General features: G+C 43.3%; 1 protein-coding gene across 1 annotated transcript; it reads left to right on the top strand.

Moving 5' to 3' along the window:
- The first annotated feature begins 16,068 nt into the window (after nt 1-16,068).
- On the top strand, nt 16,069-25,917 carry LOC146861897 (zinc finger protein 862-like). The gene is made up of 3 exons (XM_085643207.1): nt 16,069-16,172; nt 20,697-20,851; nt 23,210-25,917. The coding sequence occupies exon 3, from the start codon at nt 23,436-23,438 to the stop codon at nt 24,516-24,518; it is 1,083 nt and encodes a 360-aa protein (XP_085499333.1). The 5' UTR covers nt 16,069-16,172; nt 20,697-20,851; nt 23,210-23,435; the 3' UTR covers nt 24,519-25,917.
- The last annotated feature ends 1,370 nt before the right edge of the window (nt 25,918-27,287 follow it).

The raw sequence follows: 27,287 nt of genomic DNA, 5'->3' as shown, positions 1-27,287 counted from the left end.
AAAGGGGGCAGAGCCTCTAATAAGCTGAAGCAGTATTTGTGGTTTCACAGAGGACACATACGGGGTCACGCTGAGCACCATGGTGGGATCCGCAGATTCCTGCATGTTGAGAAAAAACATTTATTGGCCTTTATGGGTCCCTACGGGACCCCTCTAACACACCCATGGGGTCAGGGTACCTTTACCCTGACATCTTTATTTACTTTGCACAGAAATTTTCAGCTCCGGGACTGTCTCCCAAAATATAAAATGGAGGCTGCAACCTTTCTGTCAAGTTGCATCCAGCTAATCATGACCTTGCTTTCGCACATGGGCACAGCGGGTGGATCCGTGTCCTTAGATATACAAATTTGGTTTTAAGGTAATATCTTGAAAACTACAGAACTGATTTACACTAAATGACAAAAAGCATGCTTTCTGGACCAAGAGCTAGCTTTCTACCAAATTTGGTGTAATTCCATCCAGTGGTTCAGGCTGTAGTTGTGTGTAAAATCCCAATGGGAAATTGCATGGATACAACGTGTTTTGGGACCCTCTTTTTTTGCTGTCCCCTCTTTTCGGATCACCCTGAAACTTTCACAATGAGAGAAAGTGCTGGATTTGTTGAAAGGAGCTTGACCCACCCTTCTCTCCAGATGAAAGAAGACAGGATAATTCCTAAAAGAAATCACAAGTGAGAAGGGCAAGGATCGAGTTGGAATATTGGTTTCCTACTCACAGATTTTAAAGGGACTCAAAGTGCATAAAAGATAATGTAAAAGCATGGCAGTAGCACCAATTATGTGGCAACAAACTTATGCACCTTGGGGAGAGGATGGGGCCTAACGGGCTAGGGCAGTCGATCTCAAATCTGAGGAACCGGGTTCGAGTCTCAACAATGCTGCTCAACATCCTATGATTCTGGGCAAATTACTTGATCTCTTCGTGCCTAACGAAAAAAATGAATGTGTCCTTGTGTAACGTAACTGGTGCTCATGTAAAGTGCTCTGATACCTGATACCTTCGGGACAAGATTGCACTATATAAAACTCCCCCCCCCCCCAAAAAAACTAATTGGAACTGTAGGAAAATATTATCATAATTGCAGCATTTGATAATGGACTGAGATTCCAACAAGTATGCTGCTGTACAAAGCTAATTGATTCTAATGGATTTCAAAGTGCATTCAATAGAAAGAACATGAACGTAAAACTACCAAAATCCTAACTTCTGTGAATACCAAAAGTAGTAAGTTTAGGATTTTGTCTTAAGTTAGTTCTGTGAATCGGCCCCCTAGGATTTTGTCTTAAGTTAGTTCTGTGAATCGGCCCCGAAGTGTCTACCAATACCACAGTAGAGGCATTGCTTATTTATTCTTCATCTTTCTTTCTCTTCTTTGGACAGAGGTCCACAAATCATTCCAATTTTCATGGGGTCTGCACCGTGCTGAACTTCTATTACCTTAGAGCCCTCTGACTTAACCCGATCAAATCTTGGTATACTTGAACGAAAATCTCGCTTTTTCTCTCCTCTTCATTCATTTTGATGAAAATCAATCTCAAAGATCAAATCTTTCAGGACTGAAATTTCTGTGGTTCAGTTGGAACTTGAGCTAAGGCATCCTTCAGTTCATCCTTTAAGCCTTGATAAAAAACTGCAGCTCTTTTATTGTCGGGCCATTCCGTCTCTACTACCAGTTTGTTAAACTGTGCCAAATACGCTATTAAGTCTCAATTACCCTGCCTTATCTCCAGTAACTTATTGTCAGTTGCTTGTGATGCCTTTCATCAATCAAATATCCTAAGAAATTCCTTCTTGAATTCATCAAGGTCGTCCAGAACTGGATCGTTTTTGTAGAGTAATGGCATTGACCATGATGCTGCGTCTCCACTGAGATAGGACAGTATGAAAACCACTCACGATTGCGCATCCGGGAAAACCGCAGGATGGCACATAAAATGCAAAGTACATTGGGTCAAAAATATCTGTGCCTTTTGGGGATCTCCATTACATCTCTCAGGAGGAGCTAATGGAATCACTGGAGACCAAGAGTGGATAACTTGGGTAGTGACCTTGGGCAATGGGTTAGTAGTATCACTGGAACTTTCTTCGTTTGGTGAAGGAATTTTAAAACTGGTTCCTGGTGCTAAACTACTCGATTTAATTGCTAGATCGGATGTTTCCCTTCTGGAAACCATTATATCTTGTCTGAGATCTCTATTCTCCTCTCTGACTACAACTAATTATTTTTGTATTCCTTCTAATACTTCTCCTAATCTCTTAAAATCTAAGACTTCTGCCATTCTGCTCAGGTGCAAAAATTACGTGGGCACTTCACTCTGTCAGGTGCTTAATCTCTTAATGCACAGGAGCAGAACGACGCCAGTTCACAATACTCCTCTTCAACTTCCCCGTCATCCAATTATATCTAGAGTGACAGAGGAACTCAAAGGGTGAAAGGGGATGGGGCTAGAGAAGAGAGAGCCAAGCCTTCCTTCGGTTTCCTCTTCGTTTCTTCTGGAACTTAACCTCTCACTGTACTTTATCTTCAGAGAGTACCTCTTGGAAATGGATCGAAGAACTGCAAAAAATGCATTCAACAACCTTCACTCTTTTATTTTCTATACCATTACGTTTTAATATGATTTAAGTAATTATAAATTAACTACTTTTCATGCGAACATGTTTACATACCAAATTAGGCTTGACCAATGCCTCTCTTCTATTTTTACTCTACTTAATATTGATTTTCCAAGTAGAGAGTTGCTGCTCCAAAAGGTGCTTTATTGATGTATTTTTGATATATAACTATATGTAGTCTTACTAGTATTCTCTAGCTGCTAATTGGGAATCTAAAGTATTTAATAATATTCTTCTCTTTTTGTTTTTTAGGTGTGAAGCGGCAGTTGCGGGAAAGTAAAATGAATGCAAGACCCAAGAACGCTGGAATCGGTAAGTATTGTATTTCTTTCTGCTTTTATGCCTGAATGGTTGTTAAATAACAATAAGCCTAACGCTTCTTCTATAACTATTTACACTCTTCTATTATGATGTGCCCATCGGTAGTATCTAGAATCTTGAGCGCTGGAAAATACTTCACTGGGGGGAAATAAACGAAGAGCCTACACACATTGCTGGTGCTGACTATAAAAATGCAACTGTATTTAAGATACTGGAGGAATATCCAAGGGAATTTTTAATGACCTGCAAGGATTACATCCCCAATTATGTACTTTATGCTAACAAAAAGATCCTTGGGTCAAAAAGTAATTCAACAAGCCTGTAAATTCACGCGCAAAATCACACAGGAGAGCCTGTGGGATGATCCCTTTCAGGACGAAATCCCTCACCCACCATAGGTGGCATGCTTTATCATTTGGGTTTCTCCTCTCTGTGAGAATTCCTAGTCCCACCAAGGGCTACAACTACCTCACTGAGAGGAAAGAGCACAAGGATGTTTTTGTATTCCTACTCTGCCGAGGATATACTAATTCCAATAGATGAAAGACAAAGGTCGGTCGGGTGAGCGCACAGGGCAACTAAGAATAAACTGTGAAGGGTGATATTCAAACTAACTAGCGAGAATAAAAGAGAAACCTTTAATAACTTGTTCTCGTTGTCAGGATTAAAAAACAGTGCACCTGCAGTATTGATTTAAAACTGCATGTGTAAGACGAAGGGGTCTACATGTTTCAGCCAGGAAGACCCAACTGGTGTCAAGGCTTTCGTCAGAAGCTAGAGAGGGGTGCTGCTGCTAGAAACAAGTGAGTTGGATTACAACTCAAGAAGCATCTTTCTTGATAACTTCCCATCCCATTACTCCTTGTTTTTATGTATTGGCGAAGATACACAAAGAACAACGACCGCCTCCCGGGCGACCCATCATCTCCAGCATTGGCTCTATTCTTGAGCCCCTTTCCACTTTTGTGGACCATTTTCTTTGGCCATTGGTGGCAGAGATGCCAACTTACATTCAAGATACTAAGCATCTTTTGAGACTTCTTTCTGAGACTCCGTTTGATGAAACCCAAGACTATCTTGTCTCTTTTGATGTAGAGTCTCTGTATACGTGTATCCCTCAGAATGAAACATTGACAGCTATACAGACTTTGCTCATTGGCAGTGACATGGATTCCATCACCCCAATACATTTTATTATGGATTGTGCTTGCATTGCCATGAAGGAAAGATTTTTTAAATTTGAAGAGGCACTGTATCTACAAACATCAGGAACATCCACGGGCAGTGTTTTTGCTCCTAGTTTAGCAAAACTGTATGTACATCATTTTGAACAGGAGCACATTCTTGTAGAAAGTAACCCATACAGAGCACACATTTTGATCTGGAAACGCTACATTGATGACATGCTGGTCATATGGCGTGGCACACCAGACACAATCACCCAGTTCCACCATTGGTTAAATACAAGAAATGATTTTCTGAAGTTCACCTATGAATTCAGCAAAGAAAGTCTGCCGTTCCTCGACATACGTATCTTTCCAGAGGGAGAAGACCTAGGAACTGAGCTCTTCATGAAACCAATGGCCAGGAACTCTTTACTGTCCTACAAGAGTTATCATCCTAAATCTCTCCATGAATAACACAAACTGTGGCTCCTCCTTCACATAGATGAGTGGCTTGAGTTAGTTTATGGTTAAATTATTTGTTCCTGTAGCAGTTCTCTTTGCAAAAGTCAGAGTCCATTACCATTGATCAAGCACTCCAATCGATTGTAGGATTGTGTTCTGTGAGCCAGGGCAACCCCAAAATCAGCTGGAATTGTGGGGCGTCCATTACATTGAATTGCAGAGTTTCACAATGACCTTCTATGGATTCGAACTCCACAGGCTCTGTGTGATTCACTATGGGTCCTGATGAAAGATTAGTTCCATTCACTGCTCGGACTGCCTCACTTTTCTCCTTTTTGAGAGCCTTGAACCCAACTCTTTCTGCAAATTTTAGGTCACAAAAGTTGCCTGTGGCACCAGAGTCCACCTTCACAGAGATCCCTTTCAAACGGTGTTCTCTATACTTAAGTGACATGGACATAGTCAGCTGTGGAGAGAAGGATTGCAGGGTGTGAGCCAATAAATGATTCCTAGGAGTTGTGTCCAGATCCGCACTCATCAGTCCAACTCCTCCTACTGATGGTGCTGTAAGTTTTCCTTCGGGGACTGCCTCTGTTTCTTTGGACAAGTCCGGACGAAATGTCCACCACCACCACAGTAGAGGCATTGCTTATTTGTTCTTCGTCTTTCTTTCTCTTCTTTGGACAGTGTTCCTCAAATCGTTCCAATTTGCATGGGCTGTGCACCGTGCTGATCTTCTATTACTTTAGAACCCTCTGCCTTAACCCGATCAAATCTTGGTATACTTGAACGAAAATCTAGTTTTTTCTCTCCTCTTCTTTCATTTTGACAGAAATCAAACTCCAAGACCAAATCTATCAAGGCTGAAATTTCTGTGGGTCTGTTTAGAACTTGAGCTAAAGCATCCTTCAGTTCATCATTTAAGCCTCGATAAAAAACTGCAGCTCTTTTATTCTCTGGCCATTCTGTCTCTACTACCAGTTTGTTAAACTGGGCAAAATACGCTATTAAGTCTCAATTACCCTGCCTTATCTCCAGTAACTCACTGCCAGTTGCTTGTGATGTCTTTCGTCGTTCAAATATCCTAAGAACTTCTTTCTTGACTTCATCAAGGTCGTACAGAACTGGATCATTTCTAGAGACTAATGGCATTGACCATGATGCTGCGTCTCCACTGCGATAGGACAGTATGAAAGCCACTTGTGATTGCGCTTCCGGGAAAACCGCAGGACGGCACATAAAATGCAAAGTACACTGGGTCAAAAATATTTAGCTTTTTGGGGATCTCCGTTAAATCTGTCAGGAGGAGCTAATGGAATCACAAGAGAAAAAGAAGTGGATAACTTGGGTAGTGAACTTGGGCGATGGGTTAGTAGTATCACTGGAACTTTTTTTGTTTGGTGAAGGAATTTTAAAACTGGCTCCTGGTGCTAAACTACTCAATTTAATTGCTAGAGCAGATGTTTCCCTTCTGGAAACCATTATATCTTGTCTAAGATCTCTATTCTCCTCTCTGACTGCAATTATTTATTTTGGATTCCTTCTAATACTTCTCCTAATCTCTTAAAATCTAAGCCTTCTGCCATTCTGCTTAGGTGCAAAAATTACGTGGGCACTTCACTCTGTCTGGTGCTGATTCTGTTAATGCACAGGAGCAGAACAACGACAATTCCCAATACCCATCATCAACTTCCTCACCATCCAATTATATCTAGAGTGACAGAGGAACTCAAAGGAGGGGGCAAAGGGAATGGGGATAGAGAAGAGACAGCCAAGCCTTCCTTCTGGTTCCTTTCCGTTTATTCTGGAACTTAACCTCTCACTGTATTTTATCTTCAGAGAGTTCCTCTTGGAAATGGATCGAAGAACTGCAAAAAATGCATGCAACAACCATCACTCTTTTATTTTCTATAATATTACGTTTTAATACGATGTAATTGATTATAAATGAAATGCTTCTCTTCTTTTTTCACTATACTTAATATTGATATTCCAAGTGGAGAGTCGCTGCTTGAAAAGGTGCTTTGTTATATATAACTATATGTAGTCTTATTAGTATTCTCTAGCTGCTAATTGGGAATCTACAGTATTTAATAATATTCTTCTCTTTTTGTTTTGTAGGTGTGAAGTGGCGGTTGTGGGAAAGAAAAATGGATGCAAGAACCCTGGAATCGGTAAGTATTGTTTTTCTTTCTGCTTTTATACCTTAATGGTTGTTAAATAACAATAAGCCTAATGCTTCTTTCTATAACTATTTACACTTTTATATTATGCTGCGCCTATCTGTAGTATCTAGATTCTTTAGCGCTGGAAAATACTTCAAGGGAGGGGGGATAAATGAGGAGTCTACACACACTGCTGGTGCTGACTCTAAAAATGCACCCCATAAATGACATGCGCAAAAATCGGGACACTAAGCTCCTCAAGCAAAGAACCGACACTCTAAATGTCAGGCAAAGAATTACAAGGGAATACCCTACTTGGTTTACTCTGTGCTGAGATACTAATCTCCGTGAGAATGGAACTCGAACGCGACAAGTGACTCCAGCGGCGAACTCACAACTAAACTACCCTGACTAGCTTTTTGTGCCGAGAAGTGAATAACGACTTCCTGTTCCTCAAAAATCTCAGGTGAAGTGCAGGGTTCTAAGAGAGAGCTTGAAGAACATTCTATCACTGTCTTCAGTTCAGAAACACTAGGAAGCTGCACTGGGAACCGCTTCTTGGTGGCCATCTTAGAATTTCTCCTGTTCCAGGTTAAACCCATTTGCGCACTTTTCTTAGTTTTAAAGGATGTTTTCCATGAGATAGCATTAACTGAATTTCTACCTTTACTGGGACACTGAGAGGTTCTAACTCAGAGGCAGTGTGTGCAAAAATAGGGACTTCATGGGCAGTGGTGAACTGGTGGATAACTCCAAAGGTGGGTCATAATAAACAACTTTGTTGTTAGCATGTGTTGTGGAAGACTTTTAATTCACATACTGTGTGTGTATGGTGTTGGTAGATGTAACTGGAAATAGAAAACTTCAGTTTAAGATATCCCTTGCTGGGGAACAGAAACTTCTGCATTGCTTAATGTTTGTAAATGGATTTTCTGTATCTTAGTGAGAGGAGGCAGGTAACTATCAAGAGCCCTCATGGCATACTGTGTAGGACTGGCCACATGGTGTGGTTTGATTAAATCAATTGACACAAATCTTTTGGTTTTACAACCAGCAAGAGGCGATAAAAGTACTGTTCGGGTACTTTCATCTGCTAGGACCAGCACTAGTGCTCTGTAAGATGGCCCAAATTCCTTTTTATCCACAATCTTTTCTCAGACCAGATCCCCGATCTTTGAAATCCAGCCAGGAGTTGCTGGTTACAAATTCACTTCTCCAGTGGCAGAACATTTCTCAAGCTCGTTGGAGTGCTCATCCTGGAATCCTTTAAGTTCTTGTAAGACAGATAAACGTTCACTGATATCAAAAGATGCTTCCGTCGCCACTGTGCTAGGATTACCAAGGTCCTGAACACACATCTGGTAGCTAAACAGGACCTCATAGGGAGCCGAACCAACCAAGGATCTATAGGCAGATTGTTTAAAGCTCTCTGGACCCCAAACAGGGTTTGGATCCAACTACGACCCAAAATGAATACTCTATCTGTTAAAGACTGGTTTAAGTGATGGTTTTTCCTTTCCACTACAGGATTTTCCTCAGGATGATAAGCCGAGGAATAGCGCACATCCACACCCAAAGTATCCATGGTATCCCGGTAAGCCTTAGAGGCAAATGCTGGGCCCTGGTCGATATGGAATGCTGCTACTGCATATGTCCCGATGAAGACTTGTAGTTTCAATCATTGTGGCCACACCCATAGGAATCTAGAACATGAACCCACTACTAATAGAATGTATTTAAAGGAGCCATCACTATTTAGTGGCCTGCAGTGGTCCAGATAAACACAGGCCGTAGACTCATTTGAAATCAACAGAGGTGTCTGCGGTGCGCATGCTGTGGTGGAAACTTTTATTTGTTGACAAATGTCACATTTAGGACATACTGTTTAGTCTGCTTATATAGACCTGGCCACCAATAGCGTTGCTGTAGTAGTGAAACTGTAGCCACCACACTAGCATGGGCAGAACCTACCCCTCATTTGCTGCCATGATTAATTCTGGCCTGTGATCTGAATTCGGAATTACTATATCCCGCACTACTGGAAGACTAGCCAACGGTATGTTTTGCACACTCAGTAGGTGGGAGTATTTTGCTAGATATGATTTTTGTAAGGGAGCACCACAGCACAAAACTGTGACAGCCATCATGATGTCCCCATCTACCCTCCTGTGTGAACAAGTTATTGCTACTACAACAGCAGTTTGCACTGCCGCCTATGAGGCTTTATCAGCCAGTGAATTCCCTGCAACTGGTATCCTACGTGTTGGTGGCTCAGTGTGTGTATAACCTGAGTCCATAGCAAACTTGCTTTAAGATTTGCCACCTTTCCTCACAGCAACTTGTGCTTGACAGTATACTTTTTAGAGTCTCTATGTACTCATTGTAAGACTGTACACAATAATACAAATCATACACTATAAGTGTACGGAATTCAGAATCCATGTTCTCAAGTGCTAGAATTAGAGCATTCAGTTCAGCCAGCTGTGCAGTGCAATCACCTGACTGCATAAATGTTTTGAGAGGCTGGAAAATTCCACTCCTCATGTTACCCCCTACCATTCTGCAAGCGGAGTAATATTGATGTTTTGATCCAACTGCGGGCTAGGCAGAACCATCAGTGTAGACTATAAAGTTGTACCGATCTCCAGGCCTAATTTCACTGGGTATTCTTGTTCATATTGTAGGTATTCTTGTGTTTGTAATGTAGAATCAAAGGCATAGTCTATGTTTGCTGTCAGTGAAGTGGCCCACTGTATCCATCTAGGATGAAAGGCTGTTACGTTTGGGGCGCTGACCTTTGTAACAGCTTCTAAGGCTGGAATGGGAGTCCCAAACATTATGCGTTTCCCCTGGGCCAATGATCTTTCCTTCGCAACAGCTGTCTGTACTGCATTCAGTATTTTCTCGGTAGGTAAAAATGCATCTCTGCATTGGAAGATGTGAGGAAGAGTCAGATACAGGTACCCCGGAACCCAATTACTTACCTCTCGTGACTCCATTCTCCTGCTGTGAAACACTGGGATTGTCTCATGAATGAAAAGAAAGAGAACAAAGTGTTAAACAACTCATCACGGACTCTCCTGTGCAAGAAGAAGGCGGACCCACCCAACAGATGAACCGATCAGGGGCCAAGTACTCAGGAGAAAAGGACATCACCCACAGAAGACGGAGCAACCTGGAAACGAAGGGCAGAGTTGAAGAGAGTCGGAATAAGCTCTGATCTCTGGAGGAGAGCCTGAGAGGAACACTGACCGATGAAGCCGAGAAACCGAAGGGAGACACTCAAACCGGAGACACCGTCGCCGGCAAAGAGACTCCAGAGGACTGGAGCGAGGAGTGGTTGACGTCCCGAGGCGAGGCCTACTCGCTGCCGTAACTCAGAAGAGTTGCGGCACCGGCAGTGAGTGACACAGACAGGAGAAAAGAGGGTTGGAAACCTTAAACATGAAAGGGACAGAACACTGAGGAGAGTAAGGTGAAGGGACACTGAAAGCTGTTTATTCATGACGCATTGGTTTCCCTAAGTGTGGTTGTGTGGGGGTCACAGCCGGAGGGGTTGAAAATTGTTTACGATGCATTGATTTGCTTTTATGGATTGTTACCATGAATCCTGGATATGACTGAAGATCAGTAGATAATCAAACCAGGTATAATATCATGAGTGAAACCGCTCTGCACTAAATCAGTGATGCTACAGTTATTAGGAAACCTCGTATAAGCAGGTAACTCTTTTTAGTTGTATATTCCTTGTCGGTCTAGTATAGGCCTTGGTTTTCCTAATTTCTTTGGGTTGATTTATCCTCTCATTTACTTTGGAAAAAGGGAAGAGAGCGTGTGAGAAAAGGGAGTGAGAGGATTTACCCTAATCATTATTCTTTCATCCCTCACCTATTCTTTAAATAAAAGAGAGTGCTAGCCATTCCCTTTCCCATTCACTTCTGGTGTGGTGAAGGATGTTGTCCCATCCCCAACTTACTTAAAGAAAAAAAAAATGATACTTACTGCCATTTTCTCCTGTTTTCGAGCCTTCTGGGGACCTCTGCCTGGAGAAGACCACCATGAAGGAAAGAAGAAAAGAGAATATATAACCAAGTAGAGAAAACTAGGACTCGGAACATTACATTTTCCATGTACACGCAACCCATCTAAAAATTGAGAAACATATCAAGCCACCTCAATTCTGAGCCCCGCCCATCACTCCCACATAATGTAAATGTGATTTGGATGCAATCGGTACAGTGTAACCTTTGTTGAAAATGACATACGTATAGCCTGTGGTCCCTGCGATTACGCGGATAACCAAGTTTGAAGTGTTGATTGTGTTGGGTAGTTGTAAGAGTGTACATTTCCTAGCTTTTGCCATCATTTGATAGCTCGTATCCCAACAACAAGAAACTGAAAAAAGCTATTTTTTAATTCTGGAAATTGAATTTATAGCCTATTTGAGCAAATGCCACACAATGTGATCTTCTGTGGCTAGGTGTGTTTCTGAGTCATCATCCATGAGGTATGTCATCGACATAGGACAATGCTTTTTGTTCAAAATTTTGTAACAGTCCCTGGCAGAGAACAAACCTGAGTTTTTCTTATACCGTTGAGGCAATCAACAGAATTGGTTTTGTGAAACAAGTACTGTCAAATACCTGCGTTCAGGTGCTATGTTTTAGCAGAAAAAGCCATTCAAAATGTCTAATGTGTTGTATTTTTTCCACTCAATATTGTTCATTAGTGCTGCACTGCATGAATTTTGTACTGGAAATGTGCGAGTGTGACTGTTTAATTGTCTGTAGTCTAAGACTAAGTGGTAAGAATGGTCTGGCTTTGCTAACAGAAACAAAGGATTTTTCATTGGTGAGATACAAGGCTTAATCCTGCCTTGATATTCAAATTGTGTAAGAATTTATCTAAGTGGGCATTTTGCTTCATGTGTTATGGGGTACTGCGTGTGCACTTTCGGCTCGAGATTATGGGTATTATATGATAAGGTGACTATTCATCCCAGCCTACATGGTTGCAATATAATGCCGGGGCTTGTGGAAGGGCTCCCTCCCTGGCATACACTTCTTTAACTGCTTTAGGAACAAGGATGGAGAAGGATGGTAATTTTCATATTTTCCCCTGGTGGGACTTTTCGTATAAATTCAGGTGGCCAATCATTTTCAGCCAAGAGAATGTCATAGTCAAATGTTAAGTTCTACCAAAAGAGCACTTTAATGGTACGGGCTACATCACCGTCAATTTGGAGTTTCTAATTATACAACCTGCCTGGAGAACTAACTCTATGATCTAGTGTTTTGACCTGAACAAACCTATTAGTTGCTCTTGCCACTAGAAGCTCTTGAAGATTCTGGTGAACTATCGCGATTTCTGTCCCACTGTCTACCAGAGTCATAGCCCACTCCTTGTTCAAAGACATTGGGCCAGATTCACAAAAGTAATCTGAGATAAAATCCTAACTTTACGACTTTCAGTATTCATAATGGGCATTTAGGAGTAGTAAAGTTAGGATTTTGTCTCAGTTAAACTTAAGTTTTACTTAAGTTAAACTTAAGACCAAAACTTAAGTTTAACTGAGATAAAATCCTAACTTTATTATTCCTAAATGCCCTTTGTGAATACCAAAAGTTGCAAACTTAGGATTTTGTCTCAGATTACTTTTGTGAATCGAGCCCAGAGTCCTCAATATGTATGGCATATGTGAGTGCAATACCAGACATTTCTTTTTCTTGAATTGAGGCTTTTGTTGTGGAGGTTTTTTGAAAGTGATGTCAAAAGAGCGTTGTGAGTCCTTCTTCGGTTACACATATTCCTCTAAAACTACTCTGATAGTCCTCCTCTCTCTTAACGTTTTTCAGATGCTTCCTGAAAGGAACGAGAAGGACTTGTATCATTATTCTGATACCTATCAGGCTGTTTTTTACTTTCACAGTTGCACAAGTTGTAGCACTTTTCAGAGGATTCCTGTGGAGGAGATCTACCCTCTACCTTTTCTTTATTTCTCTTCTCATCCCAGCATGTTTTAGAAGAATATGGTGCCTGTCTCTGGGTATTCTTTTCACAATTGCCCTTTAATTGAGATCTGTTAGGTCTCGCCACCAAATTATCTCGACTGAAAAATGTGTAGGTTTCAGCCATTGTTTTTTTTGTAAAACATATATTTTTTTAAATTTTGACATAGTACATCATTTGATATTACTATCACATTTTCCACACGGATGACGTTACAGAAATTTATAGGACTGGAACTGTGTAGAGCTACTCATCACCAGAGATTGTCCTCGACCCAATCTGAACGTAATACATAAGTAAGGGGTACAGTTTCCAACGTTGCTGGGCTTAGGGCAAATCCCTGTGTCCTGCAAAATGCAACAAACAAAGTAAAAAAATGTCCCATCGTCCTTCGTGATGGCTCGCCCTTGATTCCTTCTAATCAGAAGGCGTTATAAATAAAGTACTACAGGTCATGTTGGAACAGCTCCCAACTGTGGAGCAGAAAACATAAAGTAATTAACCAACCCTTCCCCATCTCCCTCCCCCTCCCCTGACATGGTGGCAGCACTTAAAAATATGTTCATCAATTTGTTTCGATAGGTAGTACTTCATATCTGAAAGAGGTGTAGAGCTCTGACAGAGGAAGGGCAAACAGCGGATGGAAGACCACGGGAAAGAAAGGTGACCAGGGGACCCAATTTAAATTCGAAGTTCTTAAAATCATCTCTAAAGATGTCTGACATTCGTTCCAGACTAAGCAGTTTCCATAATCGAGAATGCCAGAGGCAGATTGCCAGAGCTTCTCTTCTTTTCCAGGCGGCCGCCAATGTGACCTTTGCCGCTCCTATACAGAGCCACATGATAGTTTTATCAGCCTGGGTCTGGTGTTCCAAAGAAGGGTCACGAAGTCCCAGAAGAACCTCTGCCATAGTAGTTGGAACAGGGTATCCCAATATATCTTTAATATGTGCAAGTATTTCTTCTCAGAAAGGCCGTATATGTGGGTGATCCCACCAGATATGTTGGAAGTCCCCCAAAAGCCCGCAACCCCTCCAGCATCTATCAGACGAATTGGGGAAGATCTGTCTAAGCTTGGAGGGATGGAGGTACCAGTCCATCATGGTCTTAAGGTGTGCTTCCCTGTGGTCTATGGAGTGGTTGAATTTCATGATGTCAGACCATAAGTGGGACCATTCATCGTCCGAGATGTCTCGCTATAGGATTCCTTCCCACATGGACATGTAGCGTGGTCGCGGGGAGAGCGTAGTAGTAAGGAGAAACTTATATATAAAGGAAATCGCGCCTTTCATAGAGGTAGCCTTAGTGAGAAAAGATTAAAATTTTGTGAGGGGACGAGTAGCCGCCTCCCGGACTTGTGGTGTAAGAGCCCAGTGCAGTAATTGGTTATAGCGATATCTTTCTGTGTTCTCCAGGGCATAGTCCCTTTTGCAGTTGTCAAAAGTAAGGGGGTCAAAATTATGGAAAAGGTGTGTTAGGGCTAAACATCCTCCCTCCCTCCAAGCATCAAATGGACCCGCCTATAAACCTGGGGGGAATGCAGGATTAAAATGAAGCGGCGTGAAAGGAGAGGGAAAAGAGGTCCATCTCTCATCACTTGCCACTGAATCCCATACTTTAAGGGTTGTGCGTGTAGGAGTGCTGATGTAGGTGTTCTTGGGTCTGTCTTGTTTAGGATGCCAGATCAGGTCCCCTATAGTCCGTCCGGTCACACTACGGTCCATACGTAGCCGGTGTTTGTCAGACTCGTGCTTCGACCATTCGATCAGAACGCGTAATTGGGTGGCTTTATAATATAAATGAATATTCGGGAGTTCGACACCACCCTCCGCACTGGAGCGACGAAGTATCGAAAAAGAGAAGCGAGCCCACCTCCCCTGCCAGATGAAGTTCAAGATCATGGCCTTAACGCGCCGAAAGAAGTCCCTCTCCAATTCTATGAGCAGAGCTTGAAATAAGTAGAGAGCTTGGGGAGAAGTGTCATCTTTATGGCGTGGATTCGACCCAACCAGGTCCGAAAGAGGGGCTTCCATTTATTGAGCTCTGCTTGGGTACGCGTAAGTATGGGGGGGGAAGTTAGCGGCATAGAGTCCTTCCACTCTTGGTGTGATCTGGGCACCCAAGTATTGTATAGAGGAAGTGGACCATTGGAGGGGCATGAGAGGTTGGAGCCTGCGGAGTTCCGCTGGAGGGAGTGTGAGGTTGAGGATGAGGATGTATGACTTGCCTAGATTTATTTTAAAGCCCGCTACTGCTTTAAACCGAACTAGCTCTGATTGTAGGGGTGGGAGGGACGTGGCTGGGTCCGTGAGCGATAACAGGTCATTACCAGCAAAGAGGGAGATTTTGTGTTGTTCCCCCGTGAAAGGAAGCCCCTGAATTGCAGGATTTGCTCTAATTGCTGTTGCTAGGGGCTCGATACTAAGGGCGAAAAGTAGGGGAGAGAGGGGACACCCCTGTCTGGTACCTCCAGCGGCGGTTTTCTGTAACGGGCGGGCGGGCGGCGCCCTCCCTTTCGTGATCGCCTCCCGCCCGTCGCCTCGCTCGGCAGCCGCGCTGCATTTAGATTTAAAATGATAAGTAACAGCAATGTTACTTATCATTTTAAATCAAAAGCGGAACGGTGCGCACGCGCCCAGCCTACCTGCCAGTACCAGCAGCAGTCAGTGTGATTCAGCCGCGTTGAAGTCCTGCTGCTGCTGCCTGCCAGTGCCTGCGACGCTCGGAGTCAGACTCCAGCGTCATTGCATCACGCAGGCCAGGCAGCAGGGTAGGCACTGAATTCATGCAGTGTGTGGGGCAACTTTGCGACACATGCGCTCTGCGCATGTTTCACAAAAGGAAACTTTCAATCTACCGGGCGGACATAATGTCAGCCCGGTAGTTATGTTGACAGCCCAGTTAGGGCCCGCGGCCCGCCCACTTATGACGCCAGTAAGGTGTCAATTCCAGAGCAGCCTCGGGCGGGTACTGTATAAGCCCGAGGCTGCATTAGTCACCACGTTGCCCTGCCTCAAGGATTTACACTTTACACTCACCCCTCCCTTTCACCAGTCGTCACTGGATGGGGTGGGGTCAAGCATAACTGATCCCACCCATCTCTATGACGAGTTGGGAAAGGTAGGGTTTTTTTTATTTTTCGTTATTACAATAATGATTTCCAGCATTATTGTAATAACTTTACATACAGTGATTAAAAAAATAATAAACTCACACACATTTCCTTGTGTCACAGAGTCATGAGACTTTACTCATGACCCTGTGAGGTGGAGTCACATGATACATGCTGCTTTCACTTTCAGTTCCTCTGAACCAGCAGCAGCTCTGATTTGAAGGTGGCAGGAGCAGGTCCAGAGACGCACAAAGCACACAGCAACCAGCATCGAGGCCATCAGCTAGATGACTAAGACAGAAGCAGCTGCCTGATAAGGTAAGTGTGAAATAATAATTTGTACTTTTAATTTTTTCTGCAATGTTTGCATTGTTTAAATATGCTGCTTTATATAATTATTTTAGCATATTGCCCAGTTGGTTGACCAGGTCTAGTATAATGCCTCATGAGTGCATTAAAAAAAAAATAGCAAGGGTTAAATTTGATATTAACCCTTGCAAGTTTTTTTAAATGCACTCTATGGGGCAGATTTATGAGGGACTTGCGCCCCTTTTACGCCGCCGTTGTGTCACTTTTGTGACGCAGCGGCGGCGTAAACCCTGCGCCATGTTGCGCCCCATTTACATTGTGACGCATCTATGGAGATGCGTCACGGTGTAAAGCCCTGCGCCACGTGAAACCTGCGTCAGGTTTCACGTGGGTGTTTCGACTCGGGGGGTGGGGGGGAGTTCCGTCGCAGGAACGCCCCTGAAAAGTGACTCAGTGAAATCTATAAGATTTCACGGAGTCACTTTCCCAACGCTGATGCGTCAAAACCCTGCGCCTGCTTGAAGCAGGCGTATGGCTTGACGCACCATGTTAGGGATAGGGTAGGTTGGAACAGTGCTGGAGTTGCGTCGCGCTTACGACGCAACTTCAGCACTGCGCCAACCTTACGCCGGCAGATGCGTCACGTATCTGCTTGCCCTTGCGCCACGATGCACCGCATTGTAAATGCGGCGCATCTGCGGTGGCGCAAGGGCAAACTTGCGTGACGCACCTTCCCTGGCGCATCCATGCTGATTTGCAGGGATGCGCCAGGGAACATAAATCTGCCCCTATGTCTGATGCAAAGCGGATCATGTAATATGCAGGTGACAATATTTTTACTTTATGTTGCCAGATAAGTGGGTCACTGCTTTTAACACAGAGATAGTTGTTATCGACAGTTCATAAATTGTAATCCTTCTAATATAGCACAGTGAGCTATAAACAACATGCAACTCTTACACCTTGTGTCCCTCACTCACTTATGTAACACAACCTGTACATTCATTTACACACTCATTTTCATAAAGCGCAACTCCTTCCCATAAGTGTTTCAAGCAGTTTGGGGGTGAGGGGAGCGGGTGAGGGGATCTGCGGTTCAGTCGAAGAGCCAGGTCTTGAGGTCCTTCCTGAATTGGTCCTTCCTGAATTGCGGACGTAATGGTGATTGCCGGAGGTGGACAGGCAGGGAGTTCCAGGAGTTAGGAGAAGGATCTTTCTCCAGCAGTGGTCTTGCTGATACGTGGTATGGTGGCCTAGGCCAGTTGGATGGAGTGGAGATGTCTGGTGTATGTGTAGAAGGAGAAATGGTGGTTGAGGTATCAATCCATCATGTGTTTGTTAAACGCGACTACTCACCAGTAAGGGTCTCAAGGAGGAGGGGATGTGCAGGTTCCAGTCCATCAAGGAGGGGGTCTGTCGAAAAGCCAAGATTTTTAGGTTTCGCGTGAAGATGGGAGTGATGGTGTCTAAGGTGGAGCGGTAAGGCATTCCAGGCTCTGGCCGCGAGGAAGGAGAAGGAGCGGCTTCCCGATCTGGTTTTTCTGGCACGGGGGACAATGGCGTAGGAGAGCTGGGCTGATCGTAGGGCACTTTTGGGTGAGTGGAATTTGAGTCGGCTGTTCAGGTATGCTGGTCCGGTGTTGTGGCGGGCTTTATGTGCGTAGGTGAGAATCTTGAAGGTGATTCTAGCCTCGATGGGGAGACAGTGGAGTGTCAGCAGGTGCTGGGAGATATGGCAGTGTCTTGGCAGGTTGAGGACCAATCTTGCGGTGGCATTCTGGATGTTTGATAGCTTGCGGGAAAGGTTTTTGTTTATTCCGGCGTAGAGTGCGTTGCCGTAGTAGAGTCTGCTGGTGATGAGGGCGTGAGTGACGGTCTTTCTGTGCTTGAGGGGGATCCATTTGAAGGTCTTAGATAGGAGGCAGAGGGTGTGAAAGGAGGATGCGACGGAGTTGACCTGGCGGTCCATTTTGAGCTCGGAGTCCAGGATGATCCCAAGGTTGCGTGCGTGGTCCATGGGTGGGTGGGCATCCGAGGGCGGGAGCCACCAGGTGTCGTTCCAGGTGTCGGGGTGTGGGCCCATGATGAGTACTTCTGATTTGTCAGTGTTGAGTTGTAGGCAGCTGCTTTTCATCCATTTTGCAACAGCTTTCATGCCTTCTTGAAAGTTGTGTTTGGCTGCATTGGGTTCGCTGGATAGGGAGAGAATGAGTTGGGTGTCGTCTGTGTATGAAACAATGTTAAGTCAATGGGTTCTGACGATGGGGCGAGCAGAGCTATGTAAACGTTGAAGAGCCTTGGGCTGAGGGAGGACCCCTGGGGGACTCCGCAGGTGGTTGATGTAGGGTCCGAGAGGAAAGGTGGGAGTCTGACCCGCTGTGTTCTGCCGGAGAGGAAAGAGTGGATCCAGTCGAGGGCCTTGTCCCGGATCTCTACGTCATGGTGGGGATGCACTGCAAGATCTTATGAAGTAGATGGAGCGTGTGGAAATAGGAGGATGAAACGGCGTTGATTTGGGGGTTTATTGAGAGCGAGGAGTCCAGGAAGATGCCAGGGTTTTGCGCGTGGTCAGTGGGTAGTGGTCATTGTGGGCCCCCTCTGTGTGTGTAGGGGGGTGCACTGGGGGGTACCATGAGTTCCATGCACCAAATGGCAGGCACTGCGCGGTGCCTGCCACGTGGTGCAGGGAAATGCTGGGCATGCTCTTTTGACATTGCAGACGGTGCTGCAGCCAGCAACACCGTCCGCAATGTTAAAAGGCTAGGATGCGCCCGCAGTATGGTTGACACATCCTAATTGCACTGGTGGGACTGCCGCACGTCTGGCGGGTGGTCAAAACCATCATAATGAGCCCCTTAAGTCTTGTTTGAGCTAAGCTTGAGGCAGCTGTCCTTCATCCAGGTGGAGACTGCTTTATCTCCTTGTGGAAGTTGCTCTTGGTGGCTGTGGGTTCTTCTGTGAGCGAGAGAATCAGCTAAGTATTGTCGATATAGGAGACAATGTTGAGACTGCGGTTTCTGACGATGGCTGCAAGTGGAGCCCTGTAGATGCTGAAGAGGGTGAGGCTCAGGGAGGATCCCTGAGGCCCTTTGCAGCTGATCTCAGTGGGTGTTGAGTTGAATGGTGGAAGTCTGACTCTCTATGTTCGGCCGGTGAAGAAGGAGTTGATCCATCCAGGGCTTTGTCGCGGATGCCAGCGACGTCGAGTCTTGCTCAGAGGGTTTGGTGGGAAATGGTGTTGAAGGAGGCTGTGAGGTCCAGGAGGATGAGGGCAGCTGCTTCGCCTCGGTCGAAGCATTCGCATCTAGGTGTGAAGCTCTAGATAGCTCCCTGGAACAAAAGGATGCCAATGGCCCTTTAAATTTGGCCTGAATCTGATAAGCCCCCCCCCACCCCCTTTGCACGTTGCTGCTTGGAATGAAAGCAGACAACCTGCAGACGCTGCTGAATGTGTACCTCTTACAAATGGGGATTTTGGTTGGCTAGGGTATACACCTAATCCAGCAATAACCCACCATTATAGTCAGGTTAATTCAGATACACATGTAAGACTACCTCTGGTCATCGTCTGGTAGCTTGGTGCAGAGCAGGCAGGCTTATCAAAGAGGCAATGTGTAAAGTATTAGTGCAACACATAGTAAAGTAACACAGTAAAAGACACCACAAAAAAACTTCACACCAGTTGCAGAAAAAGAGGCCATCTTTATCTAATTAAAGCTAAGCCTAAAGGACAACAGTCTAATCAGTGTATTAAGAGTTATGCCAGTAGTAAAGTTAATTGCTCATTCTCCAGGGGCATCACAAAGCAAAGATGCAGATGCTCCCTTTGAGGGAGTCATAGTAACATAGTATCCTCAAATGAGTCCACTGGTCACCTCTGCCTCGGAAAGGTCTTCAATGCAATGGGGGTTGAAGTCAGGCCGTGGGCCCTCGAGAGAGTACCTGGGGCTTGGAGTCGCTGCTCTGGCTGTCTGCGGTCTCGCACACGGAGTCCACGGGGCGGGAAGTTGAGTTGGGTGCCAGCATGGCCGAAGGAGCACAGTCAGGTCTATGGCCCCATACTGCTGTGTTGGCAGGCCTCACACATGGAGCCAATGTTGGTAAGAGGCACAGAGGCAGGCAGGGCTAGGGTTCAGCCACAGTAGAGTCACATGAGGTGTTCCCATAACTCTGCTCACTAAACCAACAGGATTCCAGAGTTCATGCACAGCGCCACAGGCACTCACTGCAATGCACACATACTAAAACATACACACACATTGGTTCACATATATTCGTTTAAACGTGTATGCACTTCTTTGCAGAAACCAGCAACTCTACACAAAATTACACAAATCACAATGCTTGCAGAGACCCAGGATCTCACTTGCATTCATGCACATTCCATTAAAACCACCTGAATTTATTATCTTAAATGTTTGTGTTTATTTGTTTTGTGTAAAACAGTATTGTACAGGTAGCACATTTGCTAGAAACATTACATTAATACAGTGCAGTAATTGTTGGTAATAATTCTTGTTTTAATTCTTTTAGCACATGAGAAATTGGAGTTAAGACTGATCATAATATAATCACATTCAAGATCGGTACTGCGAGATATCGAAAGAAGACACGTGGTGACTCCGGCCCTGCGGCGACAGAACCTTTATCGAAACTCAGCTTCCTGGTCCTAGACCTCAGGCCAGAAGGTAGGACATGCTTTTCTATTTCCCGCAAAGGTCCACATTCAGCTGTGTATGGGTGCCAAGTGTGTGGTCTTTAGGTGTGGAGGCCTGTTGGTTTATCCTAGCAGAACAGTGCAGAGAGTATGAGGTTGTGGCGAGTAAAAATTTTAAGGGGATAATTTTGTGTTTTTTCATGATTAACTATGAGAAGTCCAAAAATGTTGATTTTTAAATCTTTTATTATTGTATGCTCTCTTTCATTTATCTAACTAGCCTAATAATCCCTTACTATCCCTTAATGCTTACCGTCCCTAAAGATATTAAACCCCAAACTGCCCATACATTCTGTCGTTTCTTGATGCATAATAAATGGACTACTCTTTAATGCTACCCTGATTCATAATAGCCCTGTACTACTCCTTAGTGCTACCCTAAAATCCCGAAATTATCCATTAACGCTAACTTGACCTCAATCATTACAATTCATTGCTAGTCTCCTGCCCCTTATTTTAAATGCTCCTGTCTACTTTGGGAGGATGGCCCTTAGCCCTGCTACGAGTACACTTATGTTTCTTGTATAATGCATGAAAGCCACTACTTATTTTCATTCTATTTTTTCAGTCAACAATGTTTTTCACACCAATGTTTTTTAGTCTACTTTTTCCGTACCATGGGGCAGATTTACGTTCCCTGGCCAGGGAAGATGCGTCACGCAAGTTTGCCCATGCGCCATTGCAGATGCGCCGCATTTCCAATGTGGTGCATCATGGCGCAAAGACAAGCAGATGCGTGACACATCTGCTGGCGTAAGGTTGTCGCAGTGCTGAAGTTGTGTCGCAAGCGTGACGCAACTCCAGCACTGTTCCAACCTGCCTTATCCCTAACATGGTGCGTCACGTCTTACGCCTGCTTGAAGCAGGCGTAAGGATTTGACGCACCAGCGTCGGAAAAGTGACTGCGTGAAATCTCGTAGATTTCACTGCATAACTTTTCCGAGGCTTTTTCGACATAACGCCCACCCTGCATACATTAAACCTGACTCAGGTTTAATGTGGCGCAGGGCTTTACAACATGACGCATCTCCCTAGATGCGTCACATTGTAAATCTGTCACAGCATGGCGCTAGCTTTGCACCACCGCTGCGTCACAAAAGTGACGCAACGGCGGCGCAAAAGTGGCGCACAGGGCTTGTAAATCTGCCCCAGAGTATGTACAGTGAGAAGGGTATATAAAATCTATCTAATGTGTTGTGACAGTGTGACTCCTGTCCATTTAGTAATAGGATCACTGATATGACTAGCACTGTCTAAAGGATGTAATTATAGTCTGTCTTGTGTGTAGAATTCCTCCATCCATATATTTTTTGAATTTGGAAATAGTCTAACTGCAATGGTAAACTCTTAATTGGAAAAATATACATTTATTTTGCTGTGCTTGGTACAGACGGCTGCTGGATATATCAGAGATCTGCCTAGAACTCTTTTAAAGGGTATTGCTCAATGCAAGTCGTATGCTTTTTACAGAAAATTTCAACATGTTTTGTATTATTTGCCATCTAAAGTCAAGTCCAAGTGTATAAGTACTTTGTTTTAGGTTTACTCCTAACATATACTGATTTTATCCTTCTAATAGTAATTCAAGGACCCCATAATTGGAATATACCCTTTAAATTCTAGGCAGATCACTGAATTGACATGCTTAAGCTTTTCAATCGCCACTGGTGTTGTGCATGCAATGGCACCTAGCCTCAAAGCTTACATCATATTTTAATTATTAACAGGATCCCAGGAGGAATTCTGAACTAGTTACAAGGCTATACCGCTTGGGGGACAGCTGTACGTGCTGCTGCAGTTGCATTCCTGTCAGAATGAGGATGGATGACTAATTGCTGTTACTATTGTGTGCATGACAATTCATATTAGTGTATTCATTATTTTGCGTGATATAGTTTTTGTGTCTTCAACCTAGGGAATATTTAAAAACAGGTTAGGTTTTCTATTTCCAGTCTGATCTATTGCTAGATACAATGAACACAGTTGACAGTTTACTCGTACACCCCTTTTTGGGCTTGACACATGCTGATAAACTGCAAGCGAAAACATTAGGAGCTGATAAACCTGAAATTAAAATTGAGCAGTCTGCAAAAGATAGGGGACAGGGTTATACACGTCGGTTTACCAGAACATGGTATGATAGGATAGAGTTGCTTACTGGTAGCGCTTCTAAAAATGCTTTATTCTGTTTCCCTTGCTTCATTTTTGGAGGTGAAGTTGCCTGGACAAAAACAGGAGTTACTGACCTAAAGCATCTGGCTGAAAAAATAAAAAAACATGATTCCTGTAAATCCCATTTGACAAATATGTTGAAATTATCTCTTTTCAGAAAATCGGACATTGTACAGCAATTGAACGAAGCATAGCGTGTGGGAGTAAGAAAACATTATGCAGAAGTGGATAAAAACCGATACATTTTATCAAAATTGATTGACTGTATTCATTTTTGTGGTGCCTTTGAATTGGCATTACGGGGCCATGATGAAACTGAAGAGTCTCTAAATCCTGGCGTGTTCTGGGGCCTTGTTGATTTTGTCTCCAGCATTGACAGTGCTATGGAAACACATTTAAGAACAGCCACAGTGTTTAAAGGCACGTCTAAAACTATTCAGAATGAATTGCTGGACTGTATGCTGGAAGTGATAAGAGAATATATTACACAGCAGTTGAGAAGCACGGATTATGTAGCTATCCAAGCTGACGATACAACTGATGTCTCTACTAAAACACAGTCAGTTCTAGTCTTCCGCTACATTGATGGAAATTGCAAGGTAGCTGAAAGATTTTATTGTTTCACACATCTAAAAGACTCATCTGCAGAAACAATTGCCTCAGCCATTCTTAATGAATTAAACATTGTTTTCCCTGAGCAATGTGCTAAAGGAAAACTAATTGCTCAAAGCTATGATGGGGCCAGCGTCATGCGTGGTGCAACAGGTGGGGTGCAAAAGAAAATCAGGGATGTTTACCCAAATGCACATTATATTCATTGCTATGCCCACCAACTTAACCTAATTATGGAACAGGCTTCCTCCAAAATATCTAGAGTTAAAATTTTCTTTTCAGAGATTGGTGGTATAACAGCATTTTTTGCACGTTCCCCGAAAAGGACTGATATTCTTGAACAAATAGTTTCAAGAAGACTTCCAAGAGGGTCTGCAACTCGCTGGAACTTCAATATTCGAGCAATAGTGATAATTTATGAATACAGAGACGATCTTCTTGAATGCATGTCAACCATTGCAAACAGTGGTGATTTTGAGTCAAATACTATATGTGAAGCTAAGGGATTTAGTAGAACATTAGATGATAGAGAGTTTATATTCTTTCTGTCTCTTTTTCACTGTATAATGCCCCAGGTAGACATTTTATATAATCAATTGCAAAAGCGAGACATTGACACTGTATATGTCCAGAAAGCTACTACAGACTTTGTGACAAGCATCACCAAAGTACGGGAATCCATTGACAGTTTGGATTCTACACTGCCACAAGAATGTACATTTGTAATCCGAAGACTGCAAATAAATACTTTGACCCAAGAAGCAAAAGAAGTCTGTGACAATTATTGTGGTCCATGCCAGAGAGCGCTTTGCATTCACAAAGCATCTTGTAAGTGCAACACTATTGCGAAGTGACCTTTTTGAAAGACATGACAAATCTTTCCCAGCTGAGGCACTCGCAGAAACTATAGAAGCCTATCCTATGTTAGACAAGGCTAGATTGCGTACAGAACTTTCGGTTCTGTATGGAAGACTTGACTTCCGTCAAACTACTGGTGGTGCCATGGCTTTATTTAGCTTTTTGTGTGAAAACAACTTAGAGAAATCTTTTTCTGAGACCATAAAGCTTTTAAGAGTTGTCATTACTACACCCATGACAACAGCAGAGTCTGAGAGATGTTTTTCCACACTAAAGAGGGTAAAAACGTTTTTGCGAAACACTATGACTCAAGCTAGACTTAATGCATTGGCTATGCTGTCAATGGAAAAAGAGCTAATAAAGGAAATACCAGAATTCAACAAAAGAACAATTGAAAAGTTTGTTCATATTAAAGATCGACGAGCAAACTTTCTATATAAATAGAAAATATTAATCTGATGTGTAATCATAGTTTCAGGTGTTTATAGCTCGGTTTGTTTTGTTTGATAACATTAGGAAGTACTGTTGGACATGTACTCATTCCATTTAATATTCATACAACTCCTGTACAGTTGATATGTATTTATATATGTGTGTTTATGTATCTGTGAATTTATAGATATTTGTTTTCATATTTTATTAATTTTTAAAATATTTTTGTTGTTAGTGTTTAAAAATATGTTGGTTTTGAGGGTATATGTCTTTATATGTACAACATTTAGTTATTTTCCTAATTTATTTTTATTTAACCGTTTTCTACTGTACTAACAGGGACAAGAACCCTTCTACCTGTAATTGACATGCAAAGTATTTAAATATTATTATTTTTTTTTTATTGTTTAAAAATATCATATTGGTTTTGAAAGTTCTTAAAATGTACATTTATTTATTTTCATAATTTCTTTTAATTCAATTGTTTCTGCTGTGCTGGCTGAAGGGCACAAGGACCTGAGTGTGGCATGCAAAGCATTTATATAGTATTATTTAAAATAATTGTGTTTGTGTTTACAAATATCATATTGGTTTTGAAGGGATATTTCTTAAAATATACATTTATTTATTTTCATAGCGCTATATGAACTATTTTAAGTACAATATTTACTTCATTTTGCAAAATTGCCTCGCACAAAAATGCAAAGCTTTTGCTGACTTCCTAAAAATTAAATGTTTGTTTCGAATGGATATATTTCTTATACTTGTAGCTATTTAATGTCATGAAGATTACTGGGCAATCAACATTGAATAGCTGATGCAGAAAAGGAAGTGGCCAGCCTTCATTTCCGGTAGGAACAAAATTACAAGTGTGTTTCTTTGTGGATGTTTATGCACCTATGTTAGGTGTACTCTATTGGAATGGATAGAGACAAAGCGGTTTTGCTTAGTACCCCTAGCCCTCTTCAGAAGTCAGACTTGCTTGGCAACACAGAAATTCTCTGAAATGATGTATGAGTTTTCTTTTATGAATGCCTAGAAGAACTGATTTTTCAGTCCATTTATCACAGAAATAGTGCTGAAAATTGCACCAAAAAATGCCAATTTTTAAAAAATTTCTTCACGGGGGGAGAAGCCCCCCGAACCCCCCTTATTCCCGTCAGGCTCGCTCGCTACGCTCGCTCGCTCCCGTACGTTCATTCCTTATGAAATACGCCACACCAGTTTAAAATTCCACCAGCCGCCACTGGGTACCTCTGTAGTGGCAGAAGGAGGACAAATGCGCACCAATGACCATCACTTTAGAGTGGGGTTGACGATAATTAGCCCGAATCATAGTGAGGAATTTGGGTGCAAAGCCAAAGGCCATGAGGGTATGGAAGGGTATGGAAAAGGAACGTCCAGTCCACCCTGTCGAAAGCTTTTTCCGTGTCCAACCCCACCAAGACCCCGGGAATCCGACGTCTGTTGGCCTTCTCAATTAAGTGTACAATTCGGCGGGTGTTATCGTGTGTTTGGCGACCCTTAATAAATCCTGATTGATTTGGGTGTATGAGATCGGGCATGAGATCATTCAGCCGTTTAGCTAGGATGGAGGAGTATAGTTTCGCATCGAGATTGAGCAAAGCGATAGGCCTGTAGGAGGCGCAAGCATGGGGGTCCTTCCCTGGTTTGGGTATAACAGTGATCACTGCTTCCGACAGGGAACCGGTGGTTGAGCCTTCCTCCCCCGTCTTATTAAAGAGCCGTGTAAGATGTGGGCTAATATCGGGGGCAAAAGTTTTGTAAAATAGGGCGGTATATCCATCCGGACCTGGGGCTTTATGAATTTTGAGCACCTTAATAGCAGAGGTAAGGTCTTCGGAGGTGATGGGGCGGAAAGTAGCTCATTCCATTCTGGGGAGACCTACGGGAGATGAAGGGTGTGGAGGTAATCCGTTGGGCATCGGGATCTAAGTGGTCCCCAGTGTAGAGGTTTTTGTAAAAGGAACTGAAGATCTCTCTTTTTCCTCGTCGCTGTGGGTGAAGTCCCCATGTGATCCCCGGATACTGCCTATGTACTCCCTTTCTCGTTTATCCTTGAGCTGTCTAGCAAGGTGTTTCCCAAACTTATTGCCCTGAGAGTAGGATAATTGACGTAGTTTAAGAAGTGTGAATTCCGCCCTGTTGTTGTACATGGCTCGGAGTTTACCCTAAGCGCTGTCAGATTGCGGAGGGTTTGCCTTGTGGAGTTCAATTTATGAGCTTGTTCGGTGGAGGTCAGTTCTGTCTCCAACAGGTCTCTTTCTTTGGTGCGTTGCGAATTTAGTGCGGAGTTAAGGGAAATACATTTC

This window comes from Triturus cristatus, chromosome 2_2 (genome assembly GCF_964204655.1).
Source record: "Triturus cristatus chromosome 2_2, aTriCri1.1, whole genome shotgun sequence".
Taxonomy (NCBI): domain Eukaryota; kingdom Metazoa; phylum Chordata; class Amphibia; order Caudata; family Salamandridae; genus Triturus; species Triturus cristatus.
This window is presented reverse-complemented; position numbering and strand designations above follow the sequence as displayed.